Source organism: Gadus chalcogrammus, chromosome 5 (assembly GCF_026213295.1).
Source record: "Gadus chalcogrammus isolate NIFS_2021 chromosome 5, NIFS_Gcha_1.0, whole genome shotgun sequence".
Classification (NCBI taxonomy): domain Eukaryota; kingdom Metazoa; phylum Chordata; class Actinopteri; order Gadiformes; family Gadidae; genus Gadus; species Gadus chalcogrammus.
In genome coordinates, this window is record NC_079416.1 from 15709155 (window position 1) to 15732307 (window position 23153).

The following is a 23153-nucleotide window of genomic DNA, read 5'->3' on the forward strand; positions in this document are numbered from 1 at the left end:
ATTTCTATTTCACAAATCAAGCATGAATATAAAATACACCAGTTATTAAGAACACACAAATGCATACATATCAGGAGTCCCTACCAACCTTTCACTCTCTCTATCCCTCTCTTTGACATAACAAAGCCCCAGCCACTGACAGGACTGCACACACACACACACACACACACACACACACACACACACACACACACACACACACACACACACACACACACACACACACACACACACACACACACACACACACACACACACACACACACACACACACACACACCCTCCTTCCCTACCCAGGCCCAACTGAGCAGGAAGAGCATTAAGGAGAATAAGGGAGGGAGAGAGGGACGACGGAGACAGAAAGAGAGTGAGACAGGTGAAAAGGAGATGAGAGGAAGAGACAAAGAAGAGAGATAAAGGAAGGAGAGAAGGAGAGGAGGAGCCCGGGAGAGAAAGAGACGGAGAGCAAGACAGTGAAATAAGACAGAGACAGAGAGAACACATGCAGCCAGAAATCAAACATTCTGTCCTGTTTAGGGCAAAATGCTATTTGGCCCTAAACAGAGAATAGACAGTGGCAGAATACCTGAGCACTTTGAACGATCTAACATTTACAAAAGGAAATTCTTGACTATGCACCGACTCGCCATCGAGAGAGTTAGCCACATGCAGACCTGGCTACAAAGGGAAGACAGACACCCACTGCAGTGCACCCACTACACACACAATGAGGTGGAAACTGAGCTGCACTTTCACCTGCCAACTGTACCAATGCATTAGAGACACACACTTCCACAAAGATTTTGAAAACATTACAAGTAACGGAAAAACCTCCATATATGCTGGTGGATGAAGTCCAGCAATGAGCCAACACAGCAGCGAGACTGGCAACAGGAAGCGGAAATTGAAGCAATATTTACTCGCGCAAGTTTGACCGCATGAACCACAAGCGTCTAGTCGCGTGAAGAAGGAGGGACATAGCTCGCATGAACGCCAACATTGCCGTCTGCCAGCCGGCCGAGATAACAAACATTAACACCATGACTTGTTGTGGAAGTTGAATAGACGTCAGGAGTACCCCAGAGCAAATATATTTTACAGCAGAAGCCCAATGTTATAGATTGTAATTGTATAGGTTTGATTATGCTGTATTTGATTGCCATGTTGCAACGTTTACTCATCATTCTATATATTGTATGTGCATTTGTAGTTTTCGTTGTTATTTCACACTTGCTTTGGCAATCCAAAGTGTGTATGTTTTCCATGCGCATAAAGCCAATTGCACTTTGAACTGAGTTGTATTGAGACACAGAGAAAGAGACAGAGCCAGAGAGCGGGCGAGAGAGAAGGAGAGGAAGAGACAGCAATAAAGCACTCTGCTGCTCTATTTCATACACGTCCTCAGGCTGGATGGTAAAAATATACCACAAGATCATTCATATTTTATAGGCCACTCACTCAAGAGCTTCTTAACCGGCTCAGCCCCTGTGTATGTCCACATGCATGAATGTTTGCATGTGTGCAAGTATGTATATGAGGGTCTGTGTGTGTGTGAGGGAGGGAGGGGATGGGGAGGTTATGCGTCTGCATGTGCATATGGTCCAATGTGAGGGACCATTTGCGGGGATGGGGGGGTTGTTTGTATGCACGTGTCTCAATGTGGTCTGGGTAATGTGTGAGAATGCATCTGTGTGCGAGGAGTTGTGTATGCATCTGTATAGTTGTGGGTTAGCCTGACCTTGTTGTGTGTGGTTTATGTGTAAATGTGTGTGCACGTGTGAGCAGGTAGAAGCCTGTATGTGTGTGCGTGTGTGTGCTGGGGTGTGTGTTGGGGGTTTTGTGACTACATGTGTATTGGCTTATACTTCTTCTGTAAGGGTTTCTTCACACACACAACATGATTCACTAATCACCAGGGAGGTCAGGTGGTGGTAGTCATGTGACATAGAGGAAGTACGCACGCGCGCGTGTGTGTGATACATGATGCTGTATATGGTCAAATCAAAAATGCATCGACTGGTTGTCATGTCTATCGTTCATCATTTTTTTTGCCATGGTTGAAGAGCTTAGGAAAGGACTTAAACCTGGACTTGGAAGGCTGGCCAGGCTAGTCCTGTAGTTTGAGATTAAGAACCTATGACCCATGCCATTCAGCAACCTATGACCTTTTCCAACCCACTACCTCACGATCTTATGTGTGTGTGCGCGCGTGTGTCAACCCATGACCTTACGATCATATGTGCACACACACACACGCACATAACAGGAAGCCTAGGGATTAGCAGGAAAAGTAAGATTGAGTTGTTTTGAAAACGAGACGTGACATTAATCCTAGTGCAACACAAAAGGAGCAAGGGTGTTGATTATTTTGGATATCTCCCGGGATGCACGCAGCCCTCATAAAGCGGCCAAAAGAGGCGCGTGTTAGATGTTCAAATTGAGGCCCATGGTGAAGGACTGACATCGGGAGAGAGATTGATCGAGAGCAAAGTTGGAGATGTGCGTGTGAGAGATGTGCATTGATTGGCTGGCCCACTGGAGAGGGATATTTTGCATGGTACATTTTGAACTGATGTAGGAACCCGACAGAAACAAGCCAGGGCCATGTCCAGAGACAGATAGGTTTAAAAAGAACTTCGTGTTTTTTTGAGGAATGGGTCTGTCCATGCTAACAATTTGTCCAGCAATTTTCCAAAAAGCTGTGAAACGATTTCCCCATAGTAGTTCATGCCAGCATTTCCTGATACATCCACATTGGGGGATATTTTCCAAAAGTTCCATTTTCAGTGGTGGAACTGTGAGCCAAAGTGCAAAACTGACAGAAAAATATGTGTTTTTTCTTTTAGTTGGCATAGCATGGACACGGCCTGAATCTCAGGCTTGTGGTCCTTGTAAAGACTTTACTAAGAAAACAACCTGAGCCACTTCTCCAAGTTGCCATTCTAAAAGTATCTCTCTTTGGCCCCAGAATAGGCGTTCCACTCTGTCAGACAAGGCTATATTTGTTTCTCTTCAACCCACTTCATTAAATATAACCATGACTGGCATAAATTATTACAAAAACTGGTCGTCTGTTGGAATATGACATAATCACAAATTAATCTCCAGCAAAATTAGAATCGATCTATTCTCTCTGCCTTAACATCTAATACGACGTGATGATGAATAAATCCACGAGGATACATGTACGGTGACCCCACAACAAGCCCGCTTATTCCCCAGGCATCCCAGTAAGGTAGGGTGAGGTCCGAGTTCACTGAGATGAGAGATCGAGGGAAAAAGAGACACAGAGAGAGGGAGGGAGACGGCGAGAGAGAGAGATACAGGGTGCTTATCAAACAAGGGGCCCTAAAGAGGTGGAGAAGAGGATAATGGCGATGTTAGAGGGATCTCAGTAGCCCTCCACCTCCACATATGCCATGAAACCACTTCAACCGCTCCACCTAACAGACCTTGCAGCACAAACACACAGTTTCATAGGCCTTTTTAAGACCATCACATCCATTCCCTGCTCCTTCAACCCCGTCTCCCTGCCGTTGACGAGTTATTTCAGTAACCTTTATCTCCGCAACTGTTTGGAAGCATTGTTGCAGTTGCAAGATGTTGACATTTACCCACAACAAAAGTACATGACGCATGACGAACTGAACATGCATTGCATTGGTTGTACGGCACATGTCAAATTAAACTAGATATTTGATTATTTGAGCATTTTAAATGGACGACTTGGTCAACCTCCAGTATACTCAGATTAGCTCATTCTCAGTCTGTTATCCCTCCTTCCCATCCACCCATGCAAAGATGTATCTCTCACCCTCCCCAATATCCATCACCCTCCCCCACAAAACGGAAATCTGTTGGGAATAAAGAGCTTCTCAAAAATAAAATCGTTCCCGTTACCCGTTGACTCGCTGCCCTGCTGGGGCGAGTACCCTAGAACTCCCACCAGCAAGGTCCTGCTATGCGCTTGTTTATACTGCTGATCCTTCTGAATACAGTAGGTCGGAACTTGCCTGCGTGCATGCGTGTGTGTGTGTGGGTTGGGAGAGAGTGCCAAAGAACGAAAGTGTAAGAGAGTGTGTGTGTGTGAGAGCCTGTGCAGCGATGTCCATAAATGTCGCTAAACTCTGTGTAACCTCCAGGCCTCGACTTCCATCTATTTTATGAAGATTAGGAGGACTGGATACCAATGAATGGACGGTTGTTATTTTGTGCATTCTTGGTCCAACCATGGTTAAGCCTCCATGCATATGGGCACCATATTGTGGACATGAATGACAACTTGTTGTAGTGGAAGCATTGAAGCACCTGCTCTTAACATTAAAGTATTTGACCATCTTTTATTATGGCTGCCACTTGAGGACACTTCAGTAACTCTTTACACTAAAAAAGGCACATTACTTATTGCAGTTAATAGCCTTATTATATAGCATTAGCCTAAGGGTTGGGATAAAGGTTAAATTAATGTTTAAATGAAAACCGTCTTTGACATGAACACCACAAGTAAATGATAAATAGACCATTATTTAACTGTCAATTAAGCGTTAATTAATGCTTCGTAATTACATTAATGTTAGTAACTAAACATTAATGTTTAGTTACTAATTGTAAAGTGTTAGATCCTTCGGGGTAATTTCACTAAGTAAGGAACCGTCCAGAGAGAGAGAGAGAGACAGACATTTGGCCACATGTCAGTCATACAGTATAGCGCCCATTCATGAATTAGCACTGTGTATGTCCCGGGGCAGCTCGCTGGCCCTGTTGCCATGACGCCCATGCTAAAGGGGCCGAAGAATGCAGGGTTTACTGGGCGAAGGAAGTGCAGAAATGGGGGCAATGGGGGGGAGGAGACCAGGGGGGTGTCTGAGGATTAAACTAGTTTATCTGCTGGTCACATCCCCCACTTTCTTTTAACCAATCAGCAGTCTCCTATCATATGTTCTTAGTAGTATTTTACCCTCCATTATATCTGTCATAATCTCATATATTTATTTCTCTTCACTGTCTTGGTGTGTGGCTATGTCTGCCTTTCTGTCTCTTTAACTACTTGCTTCTATGGGAGATATTGACGATGATCTTGCCTTCTATGCTATCTGAAATAAGCATGACCTCACTCTTTTTATCATTTTTCCGTACCTCTACCACCATGTGCTTCAACCTCCCCCGATCTCTCTTACATCTCTGCACCTCACACCTGACATATTGACTGTGTGTGTGTGTGTGTGTGTGTGTGTGTGTGTGTGTGTGTGTGTGTGTGTGTGTGTGTGTGTGTGTGTGTGTGTGTGTGTGTGTGCGCGCGTGCGTGCGTGCGTGCGTGCGTGCGTGTCCTGCTGGTTCCCCATCTGTTGCTTTCCTCAGCTGATTGGCTGAGACATGGCGGCTGATACCTGTGACCGCTGCAAGTGTGTGTGCTTTCTCTGTGTGACTATGGCCTCTACCACACACTAAAGCACAGCACAGGTGCTGCAGGTGGGTTTGTGACATGGGTCAATGTCAGGAAAAGAAAAGCCCTGGAATATATGCTTGTTTGTGAGGGCCACAGAACTGGTGGTAACCATTCATATATCAACACCTCCGGTAATTATAGCTCCCACTTTTTATGTTTAAGTGATCTACGTCTGTGTGTGTCTGCGTGTCTGTGTGAGTGTGTGTGCGGTCAGAGCCAGCTGACCCATTTCCTGTCTAGTCAGTCAAGTGGCAGACTAACTATCCGTCAGGCTACGGCCTGTGCACGTGTATGTGTGTCACACTGGGGGTTGGGAATTTGGATACGTTATGACCCTGTTTATTTCGAGACTGCATCTTTGTCGGTTCTAAGCAAGCGTAACACACACACACACACACACACACACACAAATAAGACAACAAAAATAATGTGATAAAACGACACAAAAAGGCATGCAGGATAGATCAATTAAAAAGAGAGAGCAGGAAGGAAGAGGAGGATGGAAGGACCAGGGGCCAGAATCACAAAAGTATCCTACGAACAAAAATCCTCGTCACTTGCGTTTGTTTCATGAAATTTGACTAAGGAAGAAAGTTTAAGTTGCGATGATTAAGATTGAGGCACCCCCAGTGAGAAGGTGGGATTCAGAAAATTAAATAAAAGTCTTCTGTCCACTCCAACTGGGTGTACAACTGGGTTGAGGGGTTTAGGGAGTGTCCATAGTACCATCCTCATAAAAAAAGAGAGGTACAGTCTGGCTACTGGCCAGCATCTTTTATGTGCAGAATAGATCGTTATAGGGTGTGATTTTATTGATGACACGATTGAAGAAACAAGCAATTAAGCATTGACTTAAGATTTTTCATGGTTATTCTAAACTACGTGCTGGTTGAACCGGTAAACTGGCCTTAAGAAAACTGGTAGAGTGGGTGTGGTTGAAGACTGGCTAAAGCAGCCTTACCTCAAATTCGTACGACTAATTAGACTCTGGGGCTAAACACCTGTGGTGCATTGGACGATCAGACAAACAGGTTAAACCAGGCATCACCCCACACCAGCATGGAGATCTGACATGGCAGCATAGAGCACCAGCTTGGGCTGAAGCAAAATGCAACAAAAGGTGTCCTGGTGTCCAAGGCGCCCAGTACAGTCACCTAGGTGGAGTGTTTCAGCCACCTAGTTGATATCTAGCAGGTTGAACTGCTACACTAAATGTATCTTAAGGAGGGTCATCTTTCTTCCTGGAAAGTCATGATTCATAAGTACTGCCTTGCTTTTAATCGGAAGTACCGATTTTTTTTATTGCTTCTATTAAGAATGTGTTATCCCATTGGATGCTATGCTAATGACACATATTGTTCATCATTTCTCAGGATTTCACTTTTTTTGAGATTGCAAGTGATGGATTTACACTCGGCCCAAAACTGACACATACGCGCCAAAAGGAAGACTACTCAAAAAAAGAGTCTGTAGTTTAAAAAAAGGACGTTCTTAAGAGATGAAACATCATTTAAGAAAATATCTTTTTCAGAGGAACCTTATCATCGAATTTCTTCAGAGAAAACTTATCTTTGAATTGTATAGGAACAAGAGGAACAACAGGACGTGTCTGAACAGGTTTTAGTCCCAATTTCTAACGAAACACCCTTATCTGGAAATGTATTCCTTGGAAAATACCTCATGGAGTCATGACTTGGACTCACATGTGAATTAGAAACCCTTTTTTTTTTTTTATTATTGCATTGCCTTCGTGCTATTGAATTGATTTATTCAGAGCACGTTAACACACAAACCCTGAAGTTGAAAAACGACCGGGTGTACTTACAAGGAAAACGATGCAGGACCAGATAAGAAATTACAGCTGGACAAAGGAGAGAAAAACACACGCGTTTCCCAGGGACACAAGAGGGGCCTGAGTGTGTGATGTTTTGGTTGTGCTCGCTTAGCTCTGAGAGCAGCATACAGGACATCAATGGCGATCGTTTTCCTGTGTGCCTCCACAACCTTTACCAGAATACATCTGGATATCACTTCCACACACACACACACACACACACACACACACACACACACACACACACACACACACACACACACACACACACACACACACACACACACACACACACACACACACAAATACACAATTTGCCTGCATAGACAGTATATATGTCCGTTTGTGTCAGTGAATTTAGCATGTAAAGGCTGGGGTCTGAGAAGGGGCAGGCTTAGTAAGGGACCACAGGTTCAAGGCATCGTCCGAAGAAGAGATGGCGATAACACAGACCCATCTGCCACTGAGAAAGTGGGTAGGATTTGGGTATGAAACGTGGGTGTTTGTGAAAGAGTGTAGCCTACATCTGAGATGTAGCTTCACGTTGTTACATCAAAAGACACAAGCACACACACCTCAGTCTCGCTTTCGGATGTGAATGAGGAGAATCGACAGTGTGGGCGAAGGAATTGGGATAAATTCCACCGCTGTCTGCATCGCGGCTATTATGCCTATAATAGGCGAGGCCGTTGACAAAAACAACAAGACTATTGAGGTCAGCGAAACATCACAGCAGCTATAATCCCCAAATCCCCCCATACTACTACTTTGATTCCTATGACTCCTGTCTTGTATGAGGAAAAGGCATTACAATGACAACTGGGCAAGCTGAAATGTTTTGTATTATTTCAGGCTAGATTAGATCATGTCTGTCTGACGGTCTGTCTACATCACTATTATGAAGATCTAGAATTGAACACATCGGAGCGGCTTTTGGTTGCCTTCGATGAGCTTTGCTGGCGAGAAATCCAGTGTATTGGAGCGCGTGTCTGTCGTCAGGGGCAAAGAACAGCAGAATCGCAAACACACACAGCGCCAACATAGCCTGTATTAGATGATTAGTTTGGATTAAGAAAGAATACAAAATTAAAATGTTAGCGGCTTACCCTCAGAGCGGACAGGTCTATTTCGTCTAGACTCCGGGCCGGCGACTCGCTCGCCATGTTGGGGAGGGGGTATCAGCACTTGTCAGTCCCCTGAATTTCCCGACACACACACAAACACAGACCCGCACACACGCACACGAACACGCACACGGCCGCTGCTGTGCCGGATGGTGTGTGGCTCCTGTGGTTAGATCGCCCCGCACTCTCTCCCGGGTGATCGACCGATGGCAAAGCCGTTTGTCTGGTTTCTCGCCGTGGACCAGAACAGGGGGTGCTAAAGCGCAACCACGCGGACGATGCACAAAACCGACGAGTCAATCCCCACACCAGGGTCCATGGTTGTTCAAGTAGAAAAAAAACAAAGTGTGATGCTCTGACACGGCGGTAACGGTTTCTCACTAGTACTTGATAGTTACGCACTGGAGTGCCTGCTGTGTGACAGTTACAGCAGCACGAATGTAGAGGGTAAAGTGGAGGGGTGGGGAAGCAACGCCTATTGGAGGAAGGGCCCTCAGTGATGGGGGCGGGCCTCACAAGCTAGCCAATCGGAATAAAGACTACAACCCCCAGAAGCGTTCGTTACATGTGTTTAAATTTGACAGGTGAACTCTTGTCACCAATACGGCCATGTTAGGCAACGGCTGGTAATTTGTAAGCCTCTGGCATTGGTTTCTTCGGAAATAGGTATGACTCGAAGAGTGGAAAAGGTTCAATGCGACCTTTATATCATAATGGCATATTTCCAGCTGTCATATGCAAATTGGTGGGTTTTATCTCAGGGTTCCTGTATAATAATAATAATAATAATAATAATAATAATATTAATATTAATAATAATAATATATTTAATGTGTAGAGCACTTTACCGTCAGAAATCTCAAAGTGCTACAGAGTTTAAGAGAGAGAAAAATAAAATAAAAGGGGTTGTTAAAACATATAATGCATAAACAGTAAAAGGGAAATTAGCAAAAGGCTTTTTTAAAAAGATAAGTCTTACGTTTTTTTTTTTTTTTAAAGCTGTAGTCTGTGGGGCCTTCAGGTGGTCAGGGAGGGCGTTCCATAGTGTTGGGGCAGCAGCGGAGAAAGCCTGATCGCCCATGGTGCGGATCTTGGGTGGTCTTAGGGTGTGTGCTGATGCATAGCGAAGGGTGCGTAAGGTGGTCTGGAAGGTGAGGAGCTCCTGGAGGTAGGGGGGGGCGGGGGCATGTCCGTGGATGTATTAGTATTCAGAGTGGTGGTATCATGTTTAGCATGAACAGTGCTAGCAGGGCAGCAGGAACCCAAGGGATATGACCCAAATGGAGACACAAACTCAACTAAAGAAGGATTTAATAAAAGTAAGCCAAACAATTTCAGAAAACCGGCATTTATTTTGGACCAGGTGGACTCATGAGCATCTGCCTCTCCTCCAGAAAAGCCGGACGCGGTCAAAGCTGAAAATCGATTCAAACCTGAAGCTCTGGGGATGGTAGTCGATAGTTCATCCCCACAAAACGGGAATTATAAGGATCCAAACCATACTGACTCCAGTGGAATGGTAGGCCGAGTGAAGCCGCAGACCAACGCTCCTATTGGTATGGCCTGGTTTACATTATGACTGGCACCCTCCAACCAATGCCGCACTTCCTCCAGTGCCACCTTCACTGAGCTTGCGGTGGCCAATATCATATACCAACTTAAACAAAAGGGCTTGGTCTCACATTCCAAAATATGTATTTGACATTACACTCCTCCTTAAACTTATAATTTTCATGGTCTACCATTTGCCTTTTGAAGGCCTTTCAACCATTAGCCACTGCTAGTGGTAGGGGCCAACCGCCTTAGCCCAGTTGATTACTTCTGTCTCTGCAGACCCTTGATTTTCTGAACATGTTTATTTCCAAAGAACATATTAATAAAAATAAAGTAAACATGTTGATTTCATGCTAGAACACGTTTTGAGAAAATGGTCCAAACACAGACATTAAAAAAGTGATGCAAGCGCAAAAGACTTGTAAAGCTATCTTTTTGGAATTTATTTTCCGCCTGTGGAATTAATGACACACATACATAGTTCAGTTTATTGAAGTATCCTATAAGCTACATTAATGGCAGGAGTCTTAGCTAGATGTATCCAGATAAGCTTGATGGAATACCCCCCATGTCTGTGGCACCTTTCATTCAGAGTTTTCCTTCGTTAACTTCACAAGAAAAACAGATTAACGGAGCCAGGTTCCCCGTCAAACCAAACACAATAGATGCTTCCTCAAGTTCAGTCAAGGGTAAAGAGATATGATTGAGGCTTCTTCGGAATTAGGTGTGTCTTTGCAGATGACATTGGACGCTGGCCAAATGTTCCTTGTATGAAAGGAGACATCATGTCCTGGCTTAAAGAAATAAAGGTTTTGTACCGCATTTTGTTTTTTTTAGCATGATGATTTAATTATGAATGGCTATTTCCAAAGGTTAATGTGTTTGTTTGTTTTTCTTTGTTATATTTATGTAACACAGCTAATGTTTGTTTGTAGTTTCCTTGTAAAAGGAGGAGGTGTTCTGGAAACGTTCCCTGGTGCTATTTTGCCATTTCAGAAAACAATTGCGCCGCAAACCAGGAAATATCTGATTTAAAGTGAGTCAGTGGCGCGTTGTTCAGATGCTATTTTAAGGGTGCATGCATAATGTTAATTGTGCACGTCCTCGCGCATACACTTTGCTTCTCTCATCCGCCTAGCCACACATTCTTGGTAAATTATTTGGGAAAGAACACCTGATACAGCGGTAATACGTTGTACTTTTAAACAATGCATCTGCAAACAGAGTACAGCAAACACATATTTTCTTGACACAGACATCGTGTACAAGCCCATTACTTTTAGGATGATGAGTATTTGATCGTGAAAACATTGTTTTACCGCGAGTGAGTGTTAAAAATAATGAATGAATGCGGGGGCGCGTGTGTGTATGTGTAAAATAATTAATGAAAGCAGGCGCGCGTGTATGCGTCCATCTGTTGAAACACACACAAACTAAACACGTAACGTATAGGCTACAGTCCATGGCAATGTATATTAACGGGGGGACACATGCATATTAGGAACACAAGTAGATACGCATGCATACAATACTGGTAAGAAACGATGTTTGTTAGGTAGAAGATTATAGTAGTTGTAGATTACTGGGATACTTAAAGTAGATTCAATCACACTGATTCGTCAGACAAGGCATCCCAGAGAGTGGTCAGTGAGAGAATTGCCCCTGCAGCTCGAGGGAATTCCAGGAACAAGGGAGTTTAATCACTTCCAGCCCCTCATATGCAGAGTAATGATCTTGCAGAAAGAGCAGTCCAGACGGACAAGATGATACTGGATAAAGCCAGATCAGAAAGGAAGGATCCATACCTCAGCTTGCTGGTGTAGGCTACCGTAAAACTCTAGTTGACGGTCTGAAGTTGCCAGCCCAGCTAATGAGTCAACTAGTGAGATCAATGCTCCTAACTACAAGTAAACAACAACAGCCACAGGTTGCTTGTCAAAAGGTTGTGCATGCCAGCAGAGAGCAGTGCTAGAGCAGGGAGAAGCGATATTATGACCTCAGTGCAAGACCACGGTCAACACTTCGGTGTGGTTCTACAGTCAACAAGCAAAGAGATCTTACAACATCAGCACTAATGAGGGTCAAACTTATCTTCCGCAGGCTGGCGGTGTTTGAAATCTGATTGTAGACAATGATAGATGACCTGGTGATTTGTCTATCTTGCCATGCAGGAGAACTCCCTGAGTGTGTGCGGTAATCATCCACAGAAACTCCTATAAAATCCTGTACCTCATTTTAATAATTTTGTTCACATGCTAAGAAAGGAAAATAGAATTGTAATGGTCACATTGTCACATAAGGATGCCCATTGTGATGTGAAATAGAAAACGGTTGATTAAATACTTTTCAGATTAACTGATAACTGAACGATATCAATGAATATTACAGTTTAATTAAAAAAAGATAATTACGACAAACAAACAAATCAGACATGTTTATTATGAATTTAAATTATGCTTTAAAAAACAGCAATTTTAAATTATTCCAACTGTACAAAACAAAATTCCATCCTTCATGCTTGAGCCAACAGAAATATGTTACATACGGAAGAGGAAAAACATAGATAATAACCATCTGTGTTAGTATATTCTGACCACACATCAAAATTACTAAATGTCCCAGTTACAACAAGCAGAGATAATCCCCAGCCATATGGGGCATGAGCAAATAGAGCCAAGCTTGAATTTAGACCCAATTCTGCCTTAAAAAATATGTATTCCAAAGTATTCCTCTGTTTCATAAAATAAGGCAATAAAAGACTTGTTCAATCATAAATAATGCACCAACCCATCCCTACTGGTTAAATGAAGAACAAGAGTGATATAACTAGTTCAACTTCTTCTTGAGAATTGCATAGGTGTGGCTCTGGAACTTCTTCAGAACCGCTGGTCGCTGGCCAATTCTTTTTTGGGTAGCGATGACGAATGATGGGGAGGATACTATCAGTTCAGAAGGTGCACACAACAAGCTCGACAATTAAAAAGTTGGTGAATAACTGCGTGTCCAATGGAGCTTTAATGTAGGTGTCACAACGCAAATAGCGCCTACACTGTTTCTAATATAGGTTAAATTTAATTAACATAGACTTAATATAATAAGGATTCAAGTGGCTTTCCATATTCGACATTCCTGGAAAAACAATCGTGGAATTTTTTCCTGCAATGCAAAGCGCGAAAAGACAAGTTGAGACTTGGATCATGTGTTAGATTAGAGTTGTGTTTCTGGTGAGCAACAATTCTTAATCCCGCCCATGTTTTGGATGAGTGTGAACGGAGAGGAGGAGAGAGGACGGTCCCGTTGTCAGTTTTGGCCATTGGTTAAAGAGAAAGCTAGAGAGCGAATCAATGGGTCTGAATGAATTAAGAATATAGTTTTTCATAATAGATCATAAAAGTAAATCTCAATGCATGGGAAAACCCATCGATCTCGGATGGCGTCGTTCGTACATAAAAAATAAATCTAATAAGAAATTACCTGCACTGCACTGTCTTGGTGGCTGGCATGAGCCTTGTCAAAGTAGGCTAAAACATCTTAACTTTATTAAACTTTAGTAAGCCTTATAAGCCAATAGTGGTTTGAAATGCTGGTAGAGGCTGGTTGTAGAAGTTGGTTTTGTTTTTGTGTTTTAGGCACCATTGTCAAAACAAGCCTATAATCCAGAATTGAACAAAGCCTATTCTATTAGATTTCATTTCGATTTCCAACCCAATAAACTAGTTAATCGTTTGCGTCCTATTGCTCACTTCACGGTCATTGTGTCTTTCATCTGTAGGGTATGTGGAAGTTTTGGCTAGCTTAAATTGCATTTGAACTCACTTTTAAACACCAAAGCTATCAACTACGCGAAAGGCATCAGTGGACGGATTCTCGATTGAATCTTTCAATCATTCAGACTTTGACGTTGACCACAAGACGAATCGATTTAAAAGAACATTACAAATTTGTGGTCATAACAGCGGTTGGCTTTAAAATGAACTGCCAAAGTTAAACAGAGTTAAACAAAGTTCAAGTCTGAAGCGAGTTTGAACAATCCAGTCAAAACATAACTGAACTGGAGATGACCTGGCCAAGTCATCTTTAAGCCAGAGGCGCTTCTGATTTAAAACGTGTGTGTGTGTGAGTGTGCGTGCATGCGTGCGTACGTGCGCGCGCGCGCGCGTGTGTGCGTGTGTGTGCGTGCGTGCGTGTGTGCGCGAAGCAGAACCTTAATTTAAATAATGTTCAACAGTTTTGCAACCCAACCGATATAAACAGTAGCCTACTAAATGCTTGTAATCTTACTTGAAAGAGTGTTGGCCTACTTTGGAAGATATGATGGTTCTTCACATATCCACGGGGTCGATGCGGAAAAAGTTATCTTTCATACTCAAGAGAAGACACAACTCCAAAATAGCATCCATAGTAGAAAATAAAAATATTACTTGGTAAGCTCATACACAACATACAGAAAAAATCCACCCCTATTGAACTCACTCAATCACATGCATTGCACCTCTGGTGGGAATACTTCACTCAATGACATTTGATGGTGTCACAGTCCTCGTATGGGCAGTAGAGGCAGATCTCTGCATCTGGTTCAAGATGAGCCGATTGAAAGAAATGAGCCGATTGAAAGAAATGAGCGATGCTATTGGTCCCTTATAAAAAATCCTACTTGTCTTCAGGTATCATTTGGATGACTCTGAACTTCTATTCGTTACTCCCAGCCACAGTTGGGTCTTAATTATTTTCCCTAAAAAAATGAATTGCCTCATTCCTCAAATCAATGCATTGAGGAATGACCGGCTGACCTTCGTGGCATGGCAGAAATTCAGCGAAACCTGATGGAAAAACCTTACTGGTCCTTCTTTTTTCGTTGTCTAAGATCCAAGCATCGTCACGCCTCTCTTGAAGAGCACACAGTGTGAATGCTGTCTAACCGCATGCGGGGGGTGTCTTCTCCCAAGCACTTGGGGCCAATTGACCCTTTTGTCCCTTACTAATCAATCAAGATCACTGGGGTCTCAAACATGAACTGAAATTAAGTTGACTCCTTGGGATTGGTCAGTAGCCTGGTTGGTCAAATCCCCAAATACCAGAAGAAGAAGTAGGGATGGTCTGAGCTATTCATCTGGTAGACCTATCCGATATATCCTCTGCATGGTCCTTAACAAGGAGGTTCATCATAATGGACATCAGGGATGGGAAAGTTTTTTTTAGTAGGAGGGTTGAGCAGGTGTCTGTCTCCGACCGCTTTAGGTCCAGATCTCTGTGGGTACCATGGCCTCCTTGGTGCCCACTGAGGGCATGAGATTCTCCTCCGACAGGAAGTCCAGCGGGAACTGGACCAGGAAGCCACGGATCTTGCGGAGCTCTTCTCGAGCACGGATGGGGTCGGTCTGGGCCAGGCCCGCCTTCACCTGGTACTGCTCCAGCTCAGACATGTTCCGCACAAGGGAAGTGGGCAGGCACCGGAACACCTGCACACACACACACACACACACACACACACACACACACACACACACACACACACACACACACACACACACACACACACACACACACACACACACACACACACACACACACACACACACACACACACACACACAGAGGGCAGTAATGAGAAGAGTTGTTATTAACCTTAAATATTGGGCACGGACATTTACATGTATTGCATAATATGCTCTGTAATACTGGTGTAATGGAAGTATTCAGAGGGGCCACAGTAATCCTAACCTTCTCGTAGATAGTGGCGTTTCGGCCAGCCGTGGCCATCCACACGTCCTTATAGAAGCGATCGCTGACGGGGTCAGACAGGTCGATGGTGGCATCGCTGTGACCCCCAAGGATGGTGCTGTAATGGTTGACCAGGGGAAAGGTAGACAGACAGACAGACAGAAACCGAGAGAGACACATGATGCAGACAGAGAGAAAGGAGACAGAGGGGAGGACATTAAGAGAGAGAGGGGAGGAGAGACAAAGAGAGAGAGACAGAACTTTTAACTAGAATTATTACATAGGATACTCGTTCAATCACATAAAAAGCGGCACTAATCTTTTCCAAAAGTGAAACTCAGGACTACAGAGGAACCCATACACACTGTGTTTAGATGGATGATACGTCAGGCTTTAAAGGTGTAGAAAGACACTTTCTGTAATGCAAAACAAGTTTCCTCTCTGCCCTGACGTGAGATCCATAACAGCAATAAATCCAACTGCAACACGTTTGGGAGGTATAATTTTGAATAATCTAGCCCTAACCCCAACCCTAACCCTTGCTAGGAAATGTTATGAGCAAAGCACCCTCTGCCCCCATGGACACACACCGGAAGCACTCCAGGCGGAGCTGCAGGGCATAGGGTCCGGCCTGGTACTCCTTCTCGTCCATCACCGCAGTGACCGTCTCTGAGTCCTGGATGATCACCGCCACCTCGCTGTCCCGCTTTCCCAGCATGCTCCTGTCGTTAATGTTGGCCGAGCCTTGAGGATGCAGACACACACACACACACACACACGTACACACACACACACACACACACACACACACACACACACACACACACACACACACACACACACACAGGGAGCTAGGCCACTTTCCATAGAATGCAAGATTTTGAACAAACAAACCCATCAACTAACTTCATTGTGTGAAAGACAAATTCATAAATATACCAGCAGGGGGCACTACAGGGTAAAACTATACTATTGTTAATCCAGATTAGGTGGGATAAATCATAGCCATAGGGAGAAATAAAATTAGAGAATGGACATAAAGGGCTTATGAAAAGTCAAAGTGAATATTTGTATCTTGTCAAAGTAAACATTTTTATTTTAACTGCAGAATACCGACGAGAGGACCCAGAAAAGACAGACAGAGGAAGGCAGGCTAACACACACACACAGAGACACGGACAAGGACCGCAGCACGTACCGATGATGACGGTGTTGTCGTCGGCGATCAGCATCTTGCTGTGGACGTAGATGAGCTCGGTGACCAGAAGCTCCTCTAGCTCTGCGTGGGTCCGCAGGCCTCCAAACATGATGTAGTTCATCCACTGGTCGTCCACTGGGTAGAGGAGTGGTAGAGAAGAGATGCAATACGGAAAAGGTAGGAGAAAGAGAAGGGAAAAAAAGAGAGAAGGAGGAAGGGAGATAGGGTGTGGAGGGGAGTGAGGAGACGAAGGAGGAGCATGAGAAGAAAGGTGGTGGTAGAAGAGGTGAAAGGGAGCAGTTAGGAGAGAAGGTGATAGAATGAAAGAGAGGAACGGGAGAAGGAAAGTGAGGAGAAGAGTTAATCATTAATTGACACATAAATCCCACTCAAGCCCCTCTCTCTGTCCTTTTGTACTTACTCTCCTTCTTCAGCTGAGATATAATGGAGTATTCCCCTCGGATCATAGTCCTGATGGGATAGCAGAACAGAACATTTGAGCTCCATCATAATCCGAATATGTAAATTCAAAAGTAAATAATAGAACAGGATTAATAGTATTATTATCATGAATATCTTATACTATTAACTATTATCCCTTATTGACAAAATTCAGGAGAATTACATCTATAAACATTTTCTATTACTTTTTTAATATTATTATGAATACAATGATAGCAGGTTTGGTATACATTTTACTTGAATACAAAAATATGAAAATAAATTCAATCGTTGTACATTGTTCTATGAATCTAAAGATAAATAGTTAGCGAGGTTTTAGGGATAACACAGAGGATGGTCTCCATCCCCCTGGCCTTCAGCGGGTGTGAGGGGGGCTCACCTGTAGTTGAAATGCATGACGGCCTGAAGAGCGTTTCCTCCCCCAGTGGTGATGTCCCCCTCGAACCCGGGGAGCAGCGGTGTCACCACGTACACACGGTACCTCTTACCCTCCCTACACACGCACACGCACACGCACACACACACGCACACACTGTGAAGCCTGCGGTTGAATATTTCAAAGTCCTTTTCATATTTCCTTGACCTCATGACATTTCCCATCAAGGTCCAGGAGAAGTGGTAAGGAATGAAGAAAAGGACGTCATTCTATTGACTTCTCGACTGGAGCCACAAAGTTTGCTCCAAATATATTCAAAGTGTCTTTGTGCATCATGGAAAGAAAGAAATATCTAATGTATTATTATTATATGATGTATACACACATGAAAGGTGTTGAGAACATACATGATGTAATGACACATACACACACTGTGTGGTACCCTAAGATCTACGTCATGCATGTGTGAAAAAGTATACAAACACTTGTGTGCACTAGACAAACTGCACCTGATCCTTGATCAAACACAAGTGCTCGTGTGTGTGCGTGTATGCCGGATGGCTTTCAGGAACAGAACACCAGCGTACTTGTGTGCTCGGATGATCCTCTCGATGATGGCGTCGCCGATTTTGTTGTACACCATGCGGTTGTCTGCGCAGCTTATGAAGAACTGGTTCTTTACCAACAGACCGGAGAGAGGGACCAAAGGTCAGCAACAAGACATGTGACCAGCAACAACACCCACCAAAAGGTCATTGTCTTCACTGCTTGTGTTCTCATCCTTTTAAATGTTGAAGCTCTTCTCTTCCCGCAAGGAATATTAACATTTATTTCAATTATGGACGATGCTCTATTCATACAGCACTTTTATTTCCCAAATTATTGATAAAGGGCTTATAGCAACATTTAACCCAAGTTCAAGTCTGAGCAAATGACCTACCTCTATGTAAATGTAGTGTTTGCTCTTGGCGATGACCTGAACGTAGGCGTTGTGAATGGACTCCTCGTGGTACTTGATCCCTGCCGACCAGTCAGCTGCCGATCGCAGCACCTACATTATACACGAGAAAAGAGGAGATTAGAGGGGAAGAGTAGAGTGGAGGAGGGTAAAGTAGAGCAGATGAGATGAGTACATTGCTGGTAAATCAACTGGCCCTTGAAGCTATTGCAGAAATCATCATGCGTCTGATGTGATAAATTGCAACAAACTAATTTTCGCCAACGGGGGATTAATAGAGTTATATCTAATCTATACTGATCTTAAATGAAAGCCCTCACTACAGGGCTGGTTCTTCCTCAGTTACTCCAGGTGGCATTCAACCTAGCTCTCCTTTTACATTGCACATCGATGTCCTAGCCCCCCAGGTTCTTCTCCACATTAACCCGTTTGCTACCTTTCTGTCCCAGAAGGACCCACAGGTATTGGAGGTCACGTGGTTACTTAGAGTTTTGACATATCCCACATCTTTATTGGGGCGACATGTTGCGGCTGAAACTTAGAATGTAGAGCCAGTAACCGTACAGGGATGGCTGGGAGTCGAACACCCAAGAACTACTCCACTCACCTTCCCCAATCCCCATTGTGTGTGCAAGAGTGGCAGAGGGACTATTGAATTGATTGGCAGGTTCTCTAACCTGTACTTTGGTGTTGACGCAGTCTGGAACCTGGTAGTGCAGGTTGCTGCCGCAGGAGTGGGACTTGGGCAGCAGGCAGGGGTAGGAGAGAGATCGATACTTGGGCTTCATGATCTGGAGGAGAGAGAGAGATAGATACAAAGTAGGAAGGAGAGGGATGAGAACGTTAAAAAGGAGAGTTAGAAAAAAACGGTGGGACGTAACCTGTAAACTTACCTGTAAACTTCTCTGAACGTACGCTTCTACATTTGAGTCGTACATTATTTTATTCTTACCAATTTAATTTTTTTTAAGATTTTTGCATCAAAACTTAGACTCTTTGTCATTAAATATGTACATTTCCCATACCAAAAAGGGTAAGAGAATAAGAGGAAAGAAATAGACTGATGAACGAAACTATGACTAAGAGTGGAAATTTCCATGATGTTAAAGTGAATCTCGTAATGTTGTTTGAATGAGAGAGCCACAGGGCTTTCAACAGCTTAAGCAGTGTGTCTGAGTGTCTCGAGTGTGCGTGCGTGCGTGCGTGCGTGCGTGCGTGCGTGCGTGCGTGCGTGCGTGCGTGCGTGCGTGCGTGCGTGCGTGCGTGCGTGCGTGCGTGTGTTAGTTCTATGGAAGGTCTGGGTGTTCTCATTGGAAAACAGAGTTACTATTAACATTTCGTGAACACTGAATGCCGAAAATCTTGTTGTGTCATTGCATCAACCTGTAGGTTACAAAGTTAATTGTAGCTATATTTAAATATTTCCTGGCCAACACTTTTGGCCGAAATTTCTTGTAATAAAGGATCAAGTGCTCCACAGAACTGCATTGCCATCCAACCTACCATGTTTGGCCTGCACTATTCGCCTCTGCAGCGTCTCAGAGCTCAAATACATAAAACATTTGTATTAAGACTTGTTTCTTGAGTAAAGAAAGCGCTGTACTTTCAGTGAGTAAACAACAAATGAGTTACATCCAAAAGCACAATGGTTTGACTATTCCTTTTACTAATGATTGCCCTCTACGAGTTATCCATGTTAATCGATAACTAAAGGCAGATGAAATTGCAATGCCAGACATTCACATGTGTTAGATGTGCACACATCATTTCACCTGTTTTGTGTTTGCACTAAAGCATGCATCATTTCATTTGCTTTGTGCACATTTTCACATAAAAGGCATTTTTTCCGAAGCATTGTGCCGTTTTAGACATGACATGTCTTTAACCAATCAGAAACTGTATCTGTACCTTAGTGAAGTTCCAGCGCTGTATGAAGTGTCTTGCCACGTCCCTTGCTGCGTTGCCGTGGACGACCGAGGCGATGTCATGCCAGGGCATCCTGGGAGTGGTGTAGCGGTCAATGAAGTCTAAGAGAGAAAGACACACACACACACACACACACACACACACACACACACACACACACACACACACACACACACACACACACACACACACACACACACACACACACACACACACACACACACACACACACACACACACGCGCAAACAGAGAGAGACTTAATATGATGAAAATAGTTTTATTTCCATAAGAGAAAACTTGTTGTTATGCACTGCACAGATTTACCTACAATGTGCAGTATGTAACTACATGTTGGAAAAATGGATATCGAACACCATTACGAATAGAAAATAAACAGAGCTATCAGTGAGAGTGACAGGCAGAGGGAGAGCGTGGCAGCGAGAGAGACAACCATAGCAACACAGCTGGGCAAATCTACATTCTCAAACACACACCCCAGTCTTTAGACATAACACATTCACAACACTCACTCTGAATGCTGTATTTGTGCTGTCTTAGGGGTTATAGAAGTAGTGTTAGAGCGACACACCAATGCCGACAGATTTTCAGTTATGTCATTAAAGACTGAGCTGTGTGTTTGAGAATGTTGATTTGCCAGCTGCGTTGCTATGGGGGTCTCTCTCGCTCCCTCGCTCTCTCTAGTCTCACTCCATTGCTCTGTTTATTTTCTATTCGTATTTGTCAGTATTGTCAGTATGTTAATTATATTCAGACTTAACATACTGAGCAAGAATGGCCCATTTGACATGGGCACTCTCATAACCGGTTTTACAGTGTATACGTTCGGCCAGTTAAAGCAGTGCCAGGCACGCCAATTCCAACCTCCACATTCAACGACACCAACCTGGCGATGGATCGACAGCTGTTCACATATGTGTGTGTGCGCGTGCGTGCATGACTTGCGTGCGTGTTTGCCGCACCGTCAAACGGTTTCTCCAGCTGGATCCAGTCCTTGTAGACAAAGTTGCAGTAGTCCTTCCCGTGCCAGAAGCGAGTGTTCCCCAGCAGCTCGACCCCGTCCGTCTTCAGGCTGTGCAGCGAGCCACTGGCTGCACACACACACACACACACACACACACACACACACACACACACACACACACACACACACACACACACACACACACACACACACACACACACACACACACACACACACACCTTTTTAATAAACAGTTGAAAACACAATTTCTATCAAAATAATAATTGATATGTTCTTCATACTACGGTTTAGAAATAGTAATAAAAAGTTTTAGGGTCACATCATCAATACAAACATTGATCCTCTGGGCAACAACATTTACAAGGAAGATTGAATTTGTTTTCTCAATCGAATCAATCAATTTAATTAAATTTAATTAAACCTTGTTGTTTAGCGATAGGGATGGGGAATGACACTGGGCCCAGTACGGTTTGGGTACCCGTCCCTAGCAGAGAGGCAGAGAGGCAGATAGAGAGGCAATGACGGCCACATGGCCACCGGTGAAATCCCTGCTCTGCTCACGTAACACAACCCACGCACGCACTCACACACGCACGCACGCACACACACCACACACACACACACACACACCTGTGCTGTCCAGGCTGCTGACGCTGTCGGCCGGCTGCAGGCCGTGTTTCTGAAGACGACGGGACAGGTTAAAGCGGGTCCGCCGGTTTCGACCAATCCCCTTCAGCTTGGGCAGCTCGGCAGCCTCGCAAGGCTCCGCCTCGCATCCGTTGCTGCGGGAGACGGCTTTAGCGGAGCCGGCCTTGGGGGGAGGGAGAAGAGAGATGGACAAACTCCTTTTTTATTGGTCATCCCTCGTCATATTGGCTTCATCAGTCACAACCTTGACACCCGAATGGCTGATGATAAAAAGTGTGTTTGTGTGTGTATGTACATGTGTATAGGTGTGTGTGTGTGCGTATGTATATGTATGTATGTATGTATGTATGTATGTATGCATGTATACATGTATGTGTGTGTGTGTGTGTGTGTGTGTGTGTGTGTGTGTGTGTGTGTGTGTGTGTGTGTGTGTGTGTGTGTGTGTGTGTGTGTGTGTGTGTGTGTGTGTGTGTGTGTGCGTGTGTGTGTCCAACCTGCTCCAGGGCCACGGAGTGCGTCACACTCCCCACGTCCGTGAGCCGATGCTCCCGGTCGTCCCAGCGACCGTACGCCAGGTCGATCCCGCCGACGAAGGCCACCGATTGGTCGATGACGACCAGCTTCTCGTGGTGCGCCCACAGGTAGACGGAGGAGGAGACGTGGTCGGGGTGGCGCATCACCTGACCGGGAAAACACACACACACACACACACCTGGGCTGCTTACACGGCACTGCACATCATAACACACACACACACACACACTAGCACAAGCACAAATTCACGCACTAACTCACGCACACACGCACGCACACACAGAGATTCAGTTGCTCTGCTGTGGAATTCTAAAACACATTTTCAACTTGTGTGATGACTTAAGAAGCATAACGTGATAAACGTCATA

General features: G+C 44.2%; 2 protein-coding genes across 4 annotated transcripts in view; both read right to left on the reverse strand.

Annotated features, from left to right (window-relative positions):
• The window catches only part of tnika (TRAF2 and NCK interacting kinase a), a 69122-nt gene extending 60278 nt beyond the window's left edge, over positions 1–8844 (reverse strand). For both annotated transcript variants that reach the window (XM_056591348.1, XM_056591349.1), the window contains exon 1: positions 8387–8844. In XM_056591348.1, the coding sequence (XP_056447323.1) occupies positions 8387–8443 (57 nt within the window). In that variant the 5' untranslated portion in view covers positions 8444–8844. The remainder of the gene's footprint in view (positions 1–8386) is intronic.
• A 3244-nt stretch (positions 8845–12088) lies between these two features.
• pld1a (phospholipase D1a) overlaps positions 12089–23153 on the reverse strand; it is a 31017-nt gene continuing 19952 nt past the window's right edge. For both annotated transcript variants that reach the window (XM_056590189.1, XM_056590187.1), the window contains exons 14-26: positions 22746–22931; positions 22234–22414; positions 21581–21709; positions 20582–20700; positions 19351–19464; positions 18656–18766; positions 18303–18391; positions 17719–17832; positions 17299–17348; positions 16878–17012; positions 16270–16423; positions 15680–15797; positions 12089–15417 (exon numbers count right to left, since the gene is read on the reverse strand). In XM_056590189.1, the coding sequence (XP_056446164.1) occupies positions 15193–15417; positions 15680–15797; positions 16270–16423; positions 16878–17012; positions 17299–17348; positions 17719–17832; positions 18303–18391; positions 18656–18766; positions 19351–19464; positions 20582–20700; positions 21581–21709; positions 22234–22414; positions 22746–22931 (1725 nt within the window). In that variant the 3' untranslated portion in view covers positions 12089–15192. The remainder of the gene's footprint in view (positions 15418–15679; positions 15798–16269; positions 16424–16877; positions 17013–17298; positions 17349–17718; positions 17833–18302; positions 18392–18655; positions 18767–19350; positions 19465–20581; positions 20701–21580; positions 21710–22233; positions 22415–22745; positions 22932–23153) is intronic.